Here is a 19,506-nt window from a genome sequence, read left to right as displayed (position 1 = left end):
TTTTTTTACAAAATATAGGTAGTAGTCCTAATGTCGTTGAAACTAAGGTCGAATTTCGACGGCGATCTCTAGTCATATTAAAAACGTAAAATATTTTGTCTACTCAAGGTCATGAACATAGCATGTTGTAATGTGAAGGACAACATTAAAAGTAAAATCAATACGATACGCATTGCCTAAGTACTCCTCATTGTCAAGTTGTATACGAAGATGTCAATAACTTTGCTAATGTATAATTTTGCAATAAATTTCCTCTCATAACCATGCACTTTCAGTACAAAATCTGTAATTCAGAGCCTATTCGACGCAAAAGAGCTAACCATTTCTCTTTATTATAATAATATTATAAGTACTTTACCTGTTTATGGAAAATATAGATTATAAAATCATTCATAAAAAGTGCAGCTTCTTCCGCCTTAAATAGAAACTGTTTGATCCTCAATATTCGTGTAGTACCTTTAGGACTTTTCAGACTGACGATGATGATAACATAGATGACGATGATTAACATATAAATTGTATCAGACGATTGTGGAAATAATTAGTTATAATTTCACGTTACGTTTACCTGAAGTAATTACGTTTTGGCGCTGTTTCATACGACGATTTTAGGGAAATGGAATAATTTCATTATTAATAATTTTAGACGATACTAATTCATATTTCAATATATATGATATTATTTGGTTCTTAATTATAATAATTAGTTTAATTACTTAATTTTAAGGTATTACTTTAAACTTAATAATTTTTAACTTGGGGTTTCCGTTAAGGAGACATCTTGATAATTTGGCTGTAGCGATATCGATTTTTCTCAGCAATGACTAAAGCTAAGAAATTAAAGTTCATTATAAGTATTCAAAATGTCTTTGTCTTTGAATTACCCATAGCACGATTGGTCAACTTTTATAACACAGAATAATCAATCGAAAATACTAAAAAAAATAATAATAAAAAAAGGGATTTGTACATAAATTGTTTTTAAATTCCGCGACAAAAACCATTTTGTCGCTTACGCCCTTTTAATTTTTTGCTGTTCCATTGCTTGTTCCGTTTTCCGTTGTTCCGTTCCGAACAAGCCGTTCCGTTTGAATAAATTCGATATGGTCTGCACCTCACTTGACTTGTGCTTTCCGTATAAAATTATACACGGTAAGGTCATAATATAAACAGTCTACATGATCGTATAATCTTAAACGTACCATACATATATGATATATCCTATTTTTTTTTTTTTTTTTTTCGACGGGAAATGCATTGACGCATCCCGGGGGAATTGGGGACTCCCCCACGAGTATGTGGGGCTCGCTGCGGCCGTAAGGATGGTAAGTGACCGCAGCCCTACCCACTAAAACCCGTCGGTACTCTTCGTCTTCCAGTTGCCGAGTCGCGAGAACGCGTGAGCTCTACTCCGTGGCTCGACAATCGACCGCCCGCGTATCAATGGCGGGCCCGTCCTCTTTGAAGCACTGTCGCTATGCTTCTGTCACCAAACAGAGCCCTTTCGGGGCTTGGCGACTCTCTCTGTCGTCGCGATGCGCGAAGAGTACACTGCGCATCGCGACCCTCTCGGGGACTCGGTGCAATGAGTGACGGCATCCCCATACCGCCACCCTGAGCTCCCCATTTACGGCGGCAAGTTATCATTCCGGATGACACGTCGCCTTGGTCGTCTTCGTCGAAGAGGGTCCAGCGCCCGCCTTTCTCTACCGCGCTCTGCCTCTTCTTTGTTGGAGATCACCTCTTCGGCGAACTTCTCCACGTCCCTCCAGTTTTGCTCACTGCTCAGCATGGCACTTATCAACGCTGGTAGTGATAAGTCCGGTCCGATGGCGGCCGTTAATGCCGCACGTTGTCGTGTCCAAGAGGGACAAGCCGTTAAGGTGTGCGCGGCCGTGTCCCTTTCGTCGTCACAGTGGTGGCACCGCGTCGTCTCCTCCCTTCCGACGATCTCGCACAGGTACCGACCGAAGCAGCCGTGCCCGGTCAGCACCTGTGTGAGGCGGAACGAGAGGGCGCCTTTCTTTCGGTCCACCCACTCTCTGAATACTGGGCGAATAGCCCCTATGAGGTCTACGCTTACACGCGGCTCCAAGAGACGCTCCTCCCACAACTCCAGGGCCCTGTCTCTGGCTTCGTCCCTCCACCGACGTACGGCGTCCGGAAGGGGATTGCTGCCCCCCGCGCGGACTTCTGCGCTACGCCAGTACACATCGGCGAGGGCTCTTGCGTCCAGGTCCCATGGGACGCTTCCGGCTCCTACTACTCAAGGTCATGAACATAGCATGTTGTAATGTGAAGGACAACATTAAAAGTAAAATCAATACGATACGCATTGCCTAAGTACTCCTTATTGTCAAGTTGTATACGAAGATGTCAATAACTTTGCTAATGTATAATTTTGCAATAAATTTCCTCTCATAACCATGCACTTTCAGTACAAAATCTGTAATTCAGAGCCTATTCGACGCAAAAGAGCTAACCATTTCTCTTTATTATAATAATATTATAAGTACTTTACCTGTTTATGGAAAATATAGATTATAAAATCATTCATAAAAAGTGCAGCTTCTTCCGCCTTAAATAGAAACTGTTTGATCCTCAATATTCGTGTAGTACCTTTAGGACTTTTCAGACTGACGATGATGATAACATAGATGACGATGATTAACATATAAATTGTATCAGACGATTGTGGAAATAATTAGTTATAATTTCACGTTACGTTTACCTGAAGTAATTACGTTTTGGCGCTGTTTCATACGACGATTTTAGGGAAATGGAATAATTTCATTATTAATAATTTTAGACGATACTAATTCATATTTCAATATATATGATATTATTTGGTTCTTAATTATAATAATTAGTTTAATTACTTAATTTTAAGGTATTACTTTAAACTTAATAATTTTTAACTTGGGGTTTCCGTTAAGGAGACATCTTGATAATTTGGCTGTAGCGATATCGATTTTTCTCAGCAATGACTAAAGCTAAGAAATTAAAGTTCATTATAAGTATTCAAAATGTCTTTGTCTTTGAATTACCCATAGCACGATTGGTCAACTTTTATAACACAGAATAATCAATCGAAAATACTAAAAAAAATAATAATAAAAAAAGGGATTTGTACATAAATTGTTTTTAAATTCCGCGACAAAAACCATTTTGTCGCTTACGCCCTTTTAATTTTTTGCTGTTCCATTGCTTGTTCCGTTTTCCGTTGTTCCGTTCCGAACAAGCCGTTCCGTTTGAATAAATTCGATATGGTCTGCACCTCACTTGACTTGTGCTTTCCGTATAAAATTATACACGGTAAGGTCATAATATAAACAGTCTACATGATCGTATAATCTTAAACGTACCATACATATATGATATATCCTATTTTTTTTTTTTTTTTTTTTTTTTTTTCGACGGGAAATGCATTGACGCATCCCGGGGGAATTGGGGACTCCCCCACGAGTATGTGGGGCTCGCTGCGGCCGTAAGGATGGTAAGTGACCGCAGCCCTACCCACTAAAACCCGTCGGTACTCTTCGTCTTCCAGTTGCCGAGTCGCGAGAACGCGTGAGCTCTACTCCGTGGCTCGACAATCGACCGCCCGCGTATCAATGGCGGGCCCGTCCTCTTTGAAGCACTGTCGCTATGCTTCTGTCACCAAACAGAGCCCTTTCGGGGCTTGGCGACTCTCTCTGTCGTCGCGATGCGCGAAGAGTACACTGCGCATCGCGACCCTCTCGGGGACTCGGTGCAATGAGTGACGGCATCCCCATACCGCCACCCTGAGCTCCCCATTTACGGCGGCAAGTTATCATTCCGGATGACACGTCGCCTTGGTCGTCTTCGTCGAAGAGGGTCCAGCGCCCGCCTTTCTCTACCGCGCTCTGCCTCTTCTTTGTTGGAGATCACCTCTTCGGCGAACTTCTCCACGTCCCTCCAGTTTTGCTCACTGCTCAGCATGGCACTTATCAACGCTGGTAGTGATAAGTCCGGTCCGATGGCGGCCGTTAATGCCGCACGTTGTCGTGTCCAAGAGGGACAAGCCGTTAAGGTGTGCGCGGCCGTGTCCCTTTCGTCGTCACAGTGGTGGCACCGCGTCGTCTCCTCCCTTCCGACGATCTCGCACAGGTACCGACCGAAGCAGCCGTGCCCGGTCAGCACCTGTGTGAGGCGGAACGAGAGGGCGCCTTTCTTTCGGTCCACCCACTCTCTGAATACTGGGCGAATAGCCCCTATGAGGTCTACGCTTACACGCGGCTCCAAGAGACGCTCCTCCCACAACTCCAGGGCCCTGTCTCTGGCTTCGTCCCTCCACCGACGTACGGCGTCCGGAAGGGGATTGCTGCCCCCCGCGCGGACTTCTGCGCTACGCCAGTACACATCGGCGAGGGCTCTTGCGTCCAGGTCCCATGGGACGCTTCCGGCGAGCAGGCACGCAGCATCCCGGGAGATGGTGCGATACCCGCGCACTGCTCGCGTTGCCATCGTTCTTTGTAGCCGACCAAGGATGAGCCTGTTTTTGGCTGACAAATTTTCGGCCCAGATCGGCGCACCGTACATGGCCATGGAGCGTACAACGCCCATGTACAGGCGCCGACAGCTCAGGCTCGGGCCCCCTAGGTTGGGGAGCAGCGATGCTAGAGCTCCTGCTGCCTTCGCTACCTTCTCGGATAGCCGGCGGAAGTGCTCCTTAAAGGACCACCGACTATCGAGTACTAGCCCTAAGTATGTCAGAGTTGACGATACTGGGATGGATGTTCCACCGACTATCACCGCCAAACCGGGCGGCGGCGCGTTTCTGGGCCCATGAAAGATGATGGCCTCAGATTTGTTAAGCGCCACCGTCAAGCCTAGCGCCTGTATTCTGCGCACAACTTGTGCAACAGCTGCCGTCGCAAGTATTACGGCTTCGCGGTGTGTTTTGGCGCGGCAGACCGCCGCGGTGTCGTCCGCGTACGCGATCAACTCCACGCCGGGTAAGTTGGCACCGCGAAGCACGTGGTCATAACCCATGTCCCACAGTTTCGGGCCGAGAGCCGAACCCTGCGGGACGCCGCAGTCCACCTCCTGCTCTTCCCATCCCTCTTCAGTAGGGTACTGCACCGAGCGCTCCGACAGATAGTCGCCCACGAGTCTGCAAAGGTATCCCGGCACTCGGTGGTACCGAAGGGCCTCTTTTATGGTTTCCCAGGGCAGGGTGTTGAATGCGTTGGAGATGTCTAACGAGACAACCAACACCACCCCGCCCCGAGAGATCTCCTCCCTCGTAATAGACCGGAGCCGTGCCACCGCATCCATCGTCGATCGACGAGACCGGAACCCGAACTGAGCATCGCTCAAGTTCGGGCCGACGCTCTCTAGATGACGGTCGAGACGCGCCACTACGATCCTCTCCATCGTCTTACAAATCTCGTCGATCAAGACTGACTTAGGCTGGGTAACTAAGGTAGGCTGACGGCTGGTCTTCGGGTCGCCCGACCTTCCTGAGTAGCACGAGTTTGCCAGTCTTCCAGCGACGTGGTATTCGCCCTTGCTCGAAGCACATGTTCAGTAGGGCGAGAACACGCTCTTCCATCTGCTCCATCGCTAGCACCCAGACACGACCGGGGACCCCGTCCAATCCAGGGGCCTTTGTTCTGGAGGGCCATTTTATGGACCGCCGCTGCCAGTTCTCCGGCTGTCACTGGGGGAATTTCCTCCTCCTCGGTCTCTGCAGTTGGTGGTGCCATAGTTGGTGGGGACCACTCGGCCCTGGGTGGAAATAGGGCCGACACAATAGTTCTACAGAATTCCGGTGGCAAGGACTGGGTGAGAGGTGGGGCAGCAGGGCGAAGCTTTTGCCTCACCCACTTGTAAGGTCTGCCCCACGGGTCATGCTCCAGAGTACCCAGGAATTCCTCCCATGCCGTCTTCTTGGCCAGTCTGATGGCATCGCGAAGGTTATGGCGCGCAGTGCGGTATCCATCGTATATGGACTCCTCCTCTGCCTCGCTTCGGATCCGTCGTCTTCGATACCGCAAATAGCGGCGGCGAGCTGCCACACACTCATCACGGAGACGCTTCAAATCCGGACTCCACCAGTACGTCTGGCGTCTTGGCACGGCTGGTCCGGCGCGGGGCATTGAGGCGTCACATATGTTGTGTGCCGCCTCAATCAGCCACTCCGCGCATTCTTCTACGTCCTCTGATGGTAGAGGCGCCCACGATGCGACGGCTGCTGCCTCTTTGAGGAGGTCGCAGTCCAACTTCTTCAAAGACCACCTCAGGCCTGTACCAGGTGTGAATGAGCGGCCTGGCTCCGTCAAGTGAGCCGAGACGACGAAGCGTATGTAGAGGTGGTCCGAGAGAGTCTCAATGCGACTCAAGACCTTCCACTCGGTGATACGCGGGGCGATGGCTGGGCTGACCAGGGTGAGGTCCACTATGGACTCTCCCTGTGGCCGGACGCATGTACTGGACGCACCGCGGTTTGCCAGGACCAGGCCGGTAGTGACCAACCAATCCTCCAAGAGTCGACCTCTCGCATTTGCCGCCGGGGAGCCCCACAGCGGAGACTTCGCGTTGAAGTCTCCGGCAACAACTACGGGGCGACTCGACCCCTCTACGACGGCGGTCAGTTGAAGCAAGAGCGCCTCAAACTCGACGATCGGCTTGTTGGGGGAAAAGTAAACCCCCACCACGGTGAGGTTCCCCAAGATGGCGACAACAAATCCACGGCCCCTTATCGCGTTCCTCGACGAAGGAGGCACGATTTTGGGACCAAAGACTATGGCGACCAACGAGTCGACGTCTCCCACCCAGTCGCTTCTATCCAGGACGCGGTACGGCTCTGCAATAATGCCCACGTCGATCTCCCACTCCAAAAGAACCTGAACCCAAAGATCCTGCGCCGCAGCGCAGTGATTCAGGTTGCCCTGAAGGAACCGTAAGGTGGCCGTTATTGGGCCTCCATGGGGTCCGCTCTGGCACTGGGGGCCGCCGTAGATGTTGTGGCAGCCTCTCGAGGCGATTGGCTCTTTTTAGGGCCTTTCCGTTTTGTTTTGGAGGCAGATTTATTGCAGCGTGCGCTGCCTACTATGTGGTCTGCCGCCTTCCCTCTCGACTCACATAACTCACATAACCAAACAGTGCGGAGGGTTTCCGCACTGTTTGGTCGAGTGCCCGGGCTGACCGCAGCGGAAACAGAGTTCACTGCGGTCAGTTTCTGAGGAGCAGGTTGCTCGGGTATGTCCCTCTTCGTGGCACCGGAAGCATCTCATGGTGCGCTGGGACAGGAGGGTCACTTGCGCTACCGTCCAGCCGACGCACACCCTGGTAGGAGGTGCCATCACCAATTTGGCGGCCTCAACCGGGCACCTGACCCAGGCCATACCGCGTCCTCTTCTGTCTACACGGATCTCGCCGACTCTGATATCTTCCGGTCGACAACCACCCTTCCTTGCGACAGCAGCCGTGATTTCTGTCGCTGTTGCAGAGTCGTCGAGACCCGTGATTCGGAGCTCGGCGCATTTTTGCGGTCGGGACACGCGCACCATGTCCTCTCCGACAATCTCTCTTAATTTGCTCGCCAGAGCGTCGGCCCTCTCCTTACATTCCGCCCCCGAGACTTCGTACATACGAGCACCGGTTATAGCCCGCTTAAATTTGACCGCCGGGATGTCGAGTGCAGTCAAGTCCAGATGCAACTTGGCCTTATCAATGACGTCCTGGTAAGTGACGCCATTTTTCTCCGCATCCGGAAGCAGCGTAAGTACTACGGCTGCTGTCTTCGGAGCGCGGAGCTGTCTTTCCTTCTTCTTTTTCTCCTTCTTCTTCAGCGTCTTTTTCCTGTCTCCCGCCTTCATCGGTGTCTTCCCTCTCTTTACTACCTCTGTCCATGAAGGAGAGGCTGTTGGCTGTGTCGCAACTGCCGCAGTCGTTGCATCGCTTCTCGCGGTTGGAGCCTCGACGGCGGCGGCAGACTTTAGCCTCTTCTTTGTCCTTTTTGGTTTGGGACCCGGATTCGTCGGAGGCATCAATGTAGAGACTGATGGCCCCGGCGTAGGCGGAATCTCTTTTTCCATTTCAGGTAGCTGCGGCCTTGCGACTGATGTGGAGGCAGCGCTTTCCTTCTTTTTGTCCGCGGCGAGTGGAGGGCGCAGGCGAGGCTCCGGTAAAAGTCGGGCCTCCAGCCCCTCCAGGCGCGCGTCCATGCGGGCGTTCATCACGGAGACCGCCTCGCGCAGCGCTCGCTGCAATAGCTCTTCCACATTCGGAGCAGACTGTGGTTGGGCGTCAGCGAGCTTACGCTTGACGGCCTCTAGCTCCTTCTTCATAACCTCGAGCTCTCTGGAGAGGCGTGTGTTTTCCGCCGCCAGGGCTCTCGTCTCTTCCGATACTGTCCTGCTAAGAAGGCAAACGCACGCCTCCTTTATGGTGCAGGACGCTTTCTTAAGGGCCGCGATGGAGGTTCCCTTAAGATTCTTCGACTTCTGAGTCACAGCGGAGATGGCGGCAAGGCTCTGCGTTATTGCCTCGCCAAGTTTCGCCGTTGTGACCTCGTCTTCCGCCATTATGCGATCCGAGAGTGAGGACTCCGACAGCCGGTTGGACCGTAGGTTCGGGAGTCCCTTTGTCACGTCCAGTAGTTCCTTCTCTACCTCGACGTCAAGTTCCCTCTGCTTGATGTCGAGGAGATCCTTCTTGGTCTTGTACAAGCCAACATATTTCCCTGTGATGGGCGGTCTTCCTCTTCCGCGTTTGGAGGAGGGCTTTGCGGCCGCTCCCCTGTCTTTTTCCGGGCTATTTTCGAGCTCACTACCGCGCCTCTTGCGCCGGAAAGTGGCCCGGGTCCTTCCCCTCTCACTGTCTACGCCCGGGTTATGAGAGGCGGCGGACTCATCACCGCTCTCGCCGCTATCACCTCCGGGTCTTCGAAAGAACCCAGAGCCCGTGCCTATGGATGCGGGCGTTGCCGCCCGTGATCCACCCTCGCTCGCCGTCGTCATTACCAAATCGCATTGCCTTTCATCGTCCATTAAATCGTTGCCAAAGTCGTTATTCCTCCCCCTCTCCTTCAAAGCATGTTTGGGGCCCCCAGTATACATGGCCCGATCCCCCGCCGAAGCGGGAGTGTGGGATTCTCCGGCATTGCCGGTACCCACCCTGGGAGAATTATCCGCATGCTTGTTTTCCATATTGGTGTCAGTTAGGGGTGATTCTGCCCCAGCGCCCTTGGTACGTAGCCACCTGCTCGTAACGCATCCCACGGCCGGGCGCCAAAAACCCTGGATTAGGGGCCCACGGGCCCATCCATCGCACAAACACTCACAGAAATACACACGCAAACAAGCAATAGTGTAAAGAAGAGTGTAACAAAAATTGAAAGATAGTGAAGAAAAGGTGGTGAACGATAGCGAAACAAAAATAAAATAATACAAAAGAAGGGTATACTACAAAAAGAGAAGAAAAATAGCAAAGACCGGCGTTCAGCCATCCTGGGTGCCTCACCCCGTGTAAAGGGCGGGGCGGCGCACCCAGGCGCCCAGGGACACGAACATGGACGGACCGGTATCGCCCCCATATATGATATATCCTAGAAATAAAATAACTAAGACATTTTATATTCCTATAAACAATAAACAAAACATAATTAATCTTGGGTTACAATCTCCGATGACTAAAATATTTGCTCAATATAATAAAATAAATAGTAGTATTATTTTATCTCAATGTGTACAATGATAAATATTTAGTTTTTACGAAAAAATTAAGATACTCATTTGTTTATATTATTTATTTAAATTTTGATGAATAATATTATGTACACCGTAGTTGTCGTATGCATTAGATATAATACAAATTGGTATTTTAGTTTTAAGTAAAAAATGTTTGCGATGTGGTTGTACTTTATCAATAAATGAATAAACAGCGTCTATAAATATACGTCGCTTTGCGTCTCGTGTGAACTATAAAGTCAATCATAGCAACAGGTATAATTGACTGAAATCACAATGAAACAATGTAATAACATTTATATCGCTATAATTCTATGTAAACGGTTTATTTTGAACGCTTTGATCTCTCTAGTTTATACGAAAATGCTAAATAAATATACTTTTATATGACTTTTGATATACTAAGATTTCATAGCTCTTGCAAGTAAAACGATTAAAAGTTTTTTTAGTTGGTCTCAAAAATACCAAGTATGTTTAAAAGTAAATGAATTAAATGAAATCCCTACAAGTCAGGCTGGCTTGCGGTGGCGTTACTCGTTAGAAGAAGACAGATATAGAAGAAGGAAGAAAGGCCTTGCCCAGAATTGAAATAGTATAGGCATAAGGCAAATAAATAAGTATGTTGCACTCTAGTAAAACCGAGATCGTTTAGACTCTAGAAGTCTAAAGTCTAGACTTACAATATTGATCAAAAGAGAAATATTGTATTATTGTGTAACAAATATGGTAATAATACTTTAGGTTGTGTATGATGTCCCTTATATATAGAATTCAATGTGAAAATAGCAGCGCTGAAAGAGAAAATTTTATTTTGCGACTTGTATGGGCGATCGCTCCAGCGTCCTAAATTTTTCCATACAAAAGTAAAACAAAAGTTACTTTTCTAGCACTGCTATTCACAGCGAACTCTATATAGGGGACCTATACACACCCTCAAGTATTATCACTTAGTTTTGCTACACCTTGTATATAAATGAATAAATAAATTAATATGAATAAACCCGAAAATAATGTACCCTAAATTACTAAGTTAGAGGTCTACGTATCAGCTACGGCGTAGCAGCGTAGGGTGACCGTAGCGTACCGTAGACGTATGATATACCCGATAGCGCAGCGTAGCGTTGCGTAGCCTACGTATTCCGAAGGTTTTTTTTTTTTATGAAATAAGGGGGCAAACGAGCAAACGGGTCACCTGATGGAAAGCAGCAGCCGTCGCCCATGGACACTCGCAACATCAGAAGAGCTGCAGGGCGTTGCCGGCCTTTGTCGGCTTGCTCTTTATTGGCATTGACCTGTTCGTTCCTCTGGACTAGGCTGAATATGTTGCGGGAATGCCGTATGTGCTTGGGCAACGATACGGGCATTTAAAATCTTGTCCTTAGCACACCAGTATTAGCAGAATGGTTCAAAGTAACCATTCTGTATAAATCATCCACAATGGATGCAAATGCCTATTTTTGCTCTTTAGTGTTTGATGCTACAAAATTAGCACAAAATATGATTTCGAACCTATAAAAAATACTTACCCAAATAACTAAATAACCAATGAAAATAAAAATAGTTAAAAAACTACGAAATATTGGAAACTAGCTGTTGCCCGCGACTTCGTCCGCGTGGACTTCAGTTTATAGCGCGCGAAGTCAACAAAATTGGTGTCAAAAGCGATTAAAAAAACCCTGGTACCCCTTAAATCAAAACAGCTTTGCAGTGTGCACATAATATTTCAATTTTTTTAATAAAACTTTACATTTTATGCCAAATTGTTAAGCTTATTTAGCCCCCCAATTATACAACTTTACCCATAAACTATATCTTATCATTGATAGCCGATAGGTTTAAGGTTACGTCACTGCATGGATAAAGTACTGAGTTTTTAAATAACGTAAAATAGAAATAACAATTAAAAAAAAATCTAAAGCCAGATGAAAGATAATACCACCTCTTATAGAAAGACTTTTGGGCAAGCGTTAGCGCGATGTACGCACGACGCACGGCGCCATCTAGTATGCATTTTTAGAACTAACTTAATTTGAACAAATTTACGCATTTTCACCCCCTTACAACGCTTTTTTCCAGTAAAAAAGTAGCCTATGTACTTTCTCAGGCTTTAAACTATCTGTATACAAAATTTCATTACAATCGGTGAAAGCGAGACAGACAGACAGACAGACAGAGATACTTTCGCATTTATAATATTAGTATAGATTTTGTGATGCGTAGTTTAGACCGTACTTTTTCACTAGTTTTGTTGATTACTTATTGAGGCTAGCCAATTAAAAGCGATAGTGGATATGATAACCGGCAACGCACCTGCAGCTCTTCTAATGTTCCGAGTGTTTATGAGCGACGGTAGTTTCTTTTCATCAGGTGACCCGTAAGCTCGATTGCCCCCGTTTTTTTATAAAAAAAGATAAACTCCTTTATATATAACTCGAAAACTGAGTATAGATATAAGGTACTGCTATAATACTTATGATAAAATTACCAAATAAATCTAACAAAAAAATGTTTTGTTGATCGTAATACAATTATTACAGTCAACAAAACAAAATGTAATGCCCCATAATGTAGCAAGATTGACATTAATTATATTTCGAGAAATATTGAAAAATGTTTTTCTCAACGGAAAAACTTTCAACAAATTCAATGCAGCCATCGAATAAAACACATTAGTTTAATGTCAAGAAAGTAATTTGTAAAGTATTTTCGAATGTGGGGACGAAGATTATGTTATAATAAATAAGTAGGAAGTATAAAATAAATTAGCGTTATTTTTAAAGTGTTTCCTGCATTTTATGTTCTATTTATAATTCGTAATAGTATTTTGTTTTCCTCATAGTTTTCTTTAAATACTGTCATAGTTTTATCTATATATTAATATTCTATATTAATATTCTATATACGCAAGCGAAAAACTTTGTAACCCTTTTTACGAAAAATGGGGAAACGTAGGTGCATGAAATTTTGCACAGTTATAGTTTATATGGTGAAGGAGTGCATTATTTTGAAATTATGCTTTTATCATACATTTTTTTAACAAATAAAACATTACACACACTACAACACACACACATGAGAAATGACAGATTTTTGAGTGACAAGCCTACGAATTATGCTCTTTTATTTATGGTTGAAGTCTGTTGACAACAAGGTGACAAATTGAAAATGGATTATACTTTTTTTTATTGAATCTAAGATACTATTAGACAATGCTTACACGGCCAGTCTGAGATCAGCTGAGTCCCAGAGGCAAGAGTTGAAAAAAAATGAAAAGTCAATATTTTTTAGAAAATATAGGTAGTAGTCCTAATGTCGTTGAAACTAAGGTCGAATTTCGACCATTGGGCGATCTCTAGTTTACATAAATATTATAATTTATATTTTGCCTTTTGCAGTGTTAATAACTTATAAACACTGAGGTATTTGCTTATTATAATGACACACTAAACACAATATATTTGTTATGTTTTCTTGAATATTTTTACTATTTTCTCAATAAATTTTTACATTGACTCATAAACCAGTTTCGCTAGAAATCTGTTGTACTGTAAAAGTATTATGTTACACTCAAACCAACAAGAACTTACAGTACAATCAATATAATTTTGTCCAATTTTTTACCCAAATCACACTTATTTTTTCTCAATTTCGAATGATCACTAAACTTTCCTGTATCATCCTCAATATATTAAGGTACAATAATATTTTAAATATTGTTAAGTTAGTAAGTTTTAATTTGTAAATTTCTCAAGGTCTGGTAGAAATATGTATGGAAATAAATAAATATTTTCTTCATACACGTATCAAAATTTTCACCATAACATCTCCTCATTCCAGCGATAGTTTTCCCTCGAATTTCCTCGTCAATTTTCCATGTTTTCCCGCGTCCCGTCAGTCTGTGTCGTGCGCCGGTGGAGGCCGGTCGCTCGCGCCTTCAAGTTTCTCGCGATGTTGTGAACTGTGATATTGTGTGAATATGGATGATATCGAGAAAATTGAGGGTATGTATTGAAGTTTTCATTGTTTTTGTGGATTGAAAAATACTAGTATATTATAATCTATATAATATGTAAAAATACTGAAACATAATATTCCTATGTGTATCTATGGGAATATTGACAACTGTTTTAAGGGGAAAAAAGGAAATGATTGTTTCTATTGTATTGAAACACACTCATATAACTTTAGTACCAATCAATGAGAACTGAGGTTATTGAAAACTGTTGAGTGTTTTTTATTTGTTATCAGAATATTTTATAAATATCGAGATAATTGAGGGTAAGTAAATATAAAATATATATTATACGAGCTTTTGCCCGCGGCTTCGCTCGCGTTAAGAAGTATTATTATATACAAACTTTCATTCCCTATTTGAACCCCTTGGGGTTGGAATTTATCAAAATCCTTTCTTAGCGGATGCCTACGTCATAACATCTACCTGCATGCCAAATTTCAGCTCGATCCGTCCAGTGGTTTGGGCTGCGCGTTGATAGATCACTATGTCAATGGCGTTGTTCAGTCAAAGGGCTAGCTGTTTGATTGAACGCCTATTTAAACCAGTCGGCTGCGAGAAATATGTTTTTTTTTACTTTATTCTCGGCATTTTTCTTTTTAACTTTTGACACAGACATCTTCTTTGCTCTTTCAGGATTCACCACACTAATTTGAATAGACTGCGTTGTTCCATTTTTCTCACAAAATTCAATAAAATCGACAAGAGTTCAGTTTCGAGTATGGGTGTGACTTGCCGGGTTTTGATATTCACCTACACAATTATATTAACAAATACGATATATTGAATGTTTTTAATATATTCAATTAAAATATAAAAATATTATGTCTAATATTATTTTCTATAAATATAGTATAAGCTAAAATACCATATTTATAGAAAATATTAGACATAATATTTTTGTATTTTTAATTTGTTATAATACTGTTTTAATTTAATTACTTTAAGCGAATATTTTTAAATTTAAAGGAACCGAATATTTTCATAACATTTAATTAATTTAATTTCAAGGCATTTTTAAACTAACAGCGATAAGTCACGAGATTTTAATTATACATACAATGTGTCCCGACGTACTTTTATCTGTTACATGACGTATAATTAATTATTTAGTGTTAATAGACTTCCCACAATTTTTCTGAAATTTCTATCCGTTTAAACTTAAAGCCTTAGCTATAATATATATTTATATTTTTATAGCTAGGCATATTACTATAATATAAAATTTTCTATACTAATTTTCACGTGACCGCACACTCAGCTATAATATATTATATTTCTGGTAAATATATTTTATAGTACGGTATATTAATATATAATTATTATAGCTGAGTATGTGATGGGCTTTAACCTTCAAACTGGTCAAATTATTATTGGAAAGTTTGAATCTACCCTTTTTTCCTCGAAATTTAGCAAAGCGGAAGAATAATAGAGAAAAAAGGGCATAAAGATAAAATCAGTCCAGTAAAAATTATTTCCCGAAAAAGGACAAGCTTTTTCCATAAATCATCATTTTGAAACTTAGCTCTTAGCTTTAAGACTACGTTTACTTTTAACATACTCGTATATCTGAAAAAAGAAACTCTTGCAAAAGTTTTGCTCTGTAGAGGCGTTTAGATGGTTGTACAAAGTACATAATAATATATTTATTAGGTACCTATAAACCATTATTTATACGTTTTTATATTTACGTTTACGTCTATGATTACGTCCCTTTAACGTTACTTTTATGTCCCTTACCAATAAATATATCCTGTTTTGTCCTTGTCCAATACGTTAAAACTGTCTTGACAGATCTCCTTTTCTAGGAGTTGAAAAACATAGAGTCCTATATTTTTATTATTCCTAAATTTTAAGAAAAATATTGTTAACCTATAAAAATGATCATATTATTCTGTGAGTTACTAAACTATTTTCTACTTTTGAATACATTACTAATTTTTTTTTTATGATATAAGGGGGCAAACGAGCAAACGGGTCACCTGATGGAAAGCAACTTCCGTCGCCCATGGACACTCGCAGCATCAGAAGAGCTGCAGGTGCGTTGCCGGCCTTTTAATAGGGAATAGGGTAATATGAGAGGGTAGGGAAGGGAACGGAATAGGGAAGGGTATGGAAGGGAATAGGGTAGGGGATTGGGCCTCCGGTAAACTCACTCACTCGACGAAACACGAGGACGTGGTATTTCTCCGGTCGAGCCGGCCCATTCGTGCCGAAGCATGGCTCTCCCACGTATAATTACAGCAATTAATAATAATAATAATAATTATCATTTATTTCGGACAACACATCCATAAGTATTAGTTATTAAGTTAGTACCTAACAATTTTTCTTAGACTAAGTTAGTAGTGTTAGTGGTAGTGTTAGTTTTGTTAGTTACAATATTTTATCTTAAAAATTATGTTAGTAAGGTTAGTTGTTTCCATATTTCATAATAAGTTGCACCTAGCTTGAGGCGCATGCAGGCCTATCCAATGCCGCAGCAGTGGGGAGTCCCACCTGCATGCCAACACGCTTAGGATAGTGTTGGGGCTTGCCTGGAGCCTGTTCATCAACGATGCGCATCTTTTTATAACGTTTGCATAAAAGTCATCAACGCCCGCCTCCGCAAACATGCCGGATGCGCTACAAAACCTGGGCAGCCGCATCACTACCCTAAACGCGTCATTATATTGCACGCATAGCGCGTTGTATGCCCTCTGCGTATAGCTGGTCCAAAGGCTGCACGTGTAAAATGATTGACAATAAGCCTTAAACAGTTATTTTTACTGGTTCACTACAACGCGCAAACCTTCGGGCCAGCATATTACAGCGGACAGCCAACGCCCTACGCTCCCGCTCTAAGTCTAGATTATCACTTAGGTTGTCGGAGACCCAGTGGCCAAGATATTTAAACTTTGTTACCATATTCAGTGGTGCATTACATAATGATAGAGGTTGTTTATGTTCGTAGTTAATACAGATAATATTTTGGGAATTTATTTTGAAAGTATTTTTTTTTCTATGGTAAAACGTATTCCTCTTCTATCATAAGAAAATCGAACGGTACTTAGCATTGATCTTCCTGAATCCTTCATTCTCCAGAATGAGAAGTGATAGAAATGTTCGACATCTATCTTTGTTATCTTGACTTGATTCTACTTTAACTTGAAATTATGTTAACATTCAGCTCGCTTTGGGGTTAGCAGGAATATGTTTAAATTATATTGGAGCTACATCTTTTTTGTATTTATAACTTTTTCCGATCTTTAGGTTATTCATCTAAGTTGTGATAATAAAGGAATGGAATATCCTTGTGTATTGCGTACACTTTTGGGCACGATTAAATTGTTAGGTTTCAACGCGAGAATCGAAACTACGACGACTGCGTTGATAGTTGATACCCAAGCTTTAGACCACTAGACAACAAACAAAATACTCGTAATATGAAAAATCTTATATTATATCTGAGCTTTTCTCGGCTGTAGAGAAAGCTATCTAAGAGACTAGAGTATACAGTTCATCTAGGTTTATTTTACTTCTAACATCCATACTAATATTTATAAATGTGAAAGTGTATCTGTCTATCTGTTACCTCTTCACGCCCAAACCGCTGAACTGATTTTGCTGAAATTTGTATGGAGATAATTTGAGTTTCGTGAAGGGACATCTAAGGATACATTATATCCCAGAAAAATATATGTTCCCGAGCGGTAAATGAATTTTGGCGCAAAGGTTTTGCAGGCAGGCAGGTAAGGATCATTGTTGTAGAATATCCGAAATAAAGTAATAGAGCATATAGGAACTATAAGTTATAACCTATCAACTCCCAAGCGGCATACGGGTGCCGCAAACCAATTGAATGTCTATTGTGTCTGTGATTCCCACGATCGACGTAATAAGCCTTCTTGAATAATGGGTTATATCCTGACATCTTCATTACATACACATCAGTTATTCATGTTAGTATGTGATGGCTGACATGAGGATAACTTTAAATTAATGGTCTCATTAATAATAAATACCAAGGAATTGCTATTCAGTAATAAGCCTTTGTGTGTGTAATTATATGTGCTTTTCTTTTATGTGTGCGTGATTAATTCATTAATTTTAAATTATCCTCAAAACATTAACCCTAGGGAACTACTATTCTTGGGATTTGTATCGACAAAACGTAGATTTTTACGTTTTATGAAATAAAATCAATTACGGATATCCAACAAGTTCTAATGGTAAGGCACGGAGGCAGAAAACTAATTAAATATGGGGGAAAAATTGCCCTCTTTAAGATGTTGAAGTCATTAACCTCATAGAAACTGATGATTTGAAGATTGAATCAACTATTGTAGTTATGCATAATAACACAACGATAATATAAACTATATCGGTCTAACTGTCTCTAAATGCTTCAACCTCTGACTTGATTTACGACGTAATATTGTATGGAGACACTTTGAACCCCGGGAAAAGGCATACTCGTAGGTTAATCTGTCTGTTTTCTCTTAAGAGGATACACCAGGGGCGAGAGAAATTTAAAATAGGTAGGTATTTGAAAATGTATTGCTGTCTCACCAATCTCAAGTCTCCCACCGCAGAGCGCGATAGAGACAACACGACAAAAGTTCTAATAAAAGAACAGAAAATCTTCGATTCGTTGTCCGCTGATTCCTTCTCCAAAACTTAATATAACGATTTAAGTACTTTTTTCATTAAAAATTAAAGCAAGGCTTGAGCTGTGTTCCTGTGTTTTATTTTTTTTTGTATATTTTAGCCAGTTTTGTTTTCTGGGTGTTTGAACACAGAGGAAAATCTGGCCGTTTTTTTGGGTTTTTGGACGTTCTTATCTTTTTTAATAATAAAATTATGAAAAAAAAGAAAACATAGGGACATGCTAATAGTGGCCATAGATATTCAGGAAAAAAATCATAACTCTACCGGCATTATCCAGGGAGGAAACAGGGGACAACGTTTGTATGGAAAAACGGTGGTGTGGATTCCTCTTAACTCTTCACACTAACTGGGATTCAGAGCATTATAACTCTTGTCGACAGACTATAAAAATTAATATGCTCTGAGTTGTCCCCATCTTGTCCCATCATATTTGACAAGCTGACATTCGAATATAGGCCAAGTTTAATGGCACTGAGGGATTACTTTTGGATTAAATCTGGATCAAAATTGGCACAGATCAGAGGATTATCGTTTGTCCTTCCGTGTCACAAATATACAAACCGAAAGAAACATTTATATAAGGGTCAGTTCACACGGAAATAAAGCTAGGTGACACGCGACGATTATTTTATATATTTTAGTTTTGTCATTTCAGTGCATTTCATGGAACTGAGTTTCTAGCCAAGACTTTTTCTTTATTGATTATTTAAAGATGCGTCGATAAAAATGTATGGAATTGATATTAAGGTTGTCACAGACAGAGCAGTTAATGTATATTAATGTACATTACATCCCGGGATGTATATCTTTACATTATATTAATGTATCACACACACACAGGTAATGTAATGTATCTTTCCCTACATTTCAATGCTATACGCCCCGCTTGACGCACATTTCAGCTGCTAAAGTGTTATACAGGCTGTTCTTATTTTTAATGTTGTAATACTATGGCCTTTCGAGTTACTTGCTATTAGATTCACTAGATAGTTCATCAGAAGATGATTCGGATTGTAATTTTGATGCGCGCATTGTTACATATTGTGCCAAAACCAGAATGATGTGGATTGAAGATATTTGATTGAAAATATTGGCTCTGGGGAACAGACTGCCTGCAGTACCTGC

At 42.4% G+C, this 19,506-nt stretch overlaps 1 protein-coding gene across 3 annotated transcripts in view; it reads left to right on the top strand.

Moving 5' to 3' along the window:
* The window catches only part of LOC121739116 (adenylate cyclase type 2), a 192,962-nt gene that overhangs the window by 31,736 nt on the left and 141,720 nt on the right, over window positions 1-19,506 (top strand). For 2 of the 3 annotated variants that reach the window (XM_042131445.1, XM_042131443.1), the window contains exon 1: window positions 13,633-13,720. The exons of the other annotated variant lie outside the window; for it this stretch is intronic. In XM_042131445.1, the coding sequence (XP_041987379.1) occupies window positions 13,696-13,720 (25 nt within the window). In that variant the 5' untranslated portion in view covers window positions 13,633-13,695. Of the gene's footprint in view, window positions 1-13,632; window positions 13,721-19,506 lie in introns of those variants that run through there. 3 annotated transcript variants of the gene reach the window in all.

This window comes from Aricia agestis, chromosome Z (genome assembly GCF_905147365.1).
Source record: "Aricia agestis chromosome Z, ilAriAges1.1, whole genome shotgun sequence".
Lineage (NCBI taxonomy): Eukaryota > Metazoa > Arthropoda > Insecta > Lepidoptera > Lycaenidae > Aricia > Aricia agestis.
Note: the sequence above shows the minus strand (reverse complement) of the source record. Positions and strands in the feature narration are given on the sequence as shown.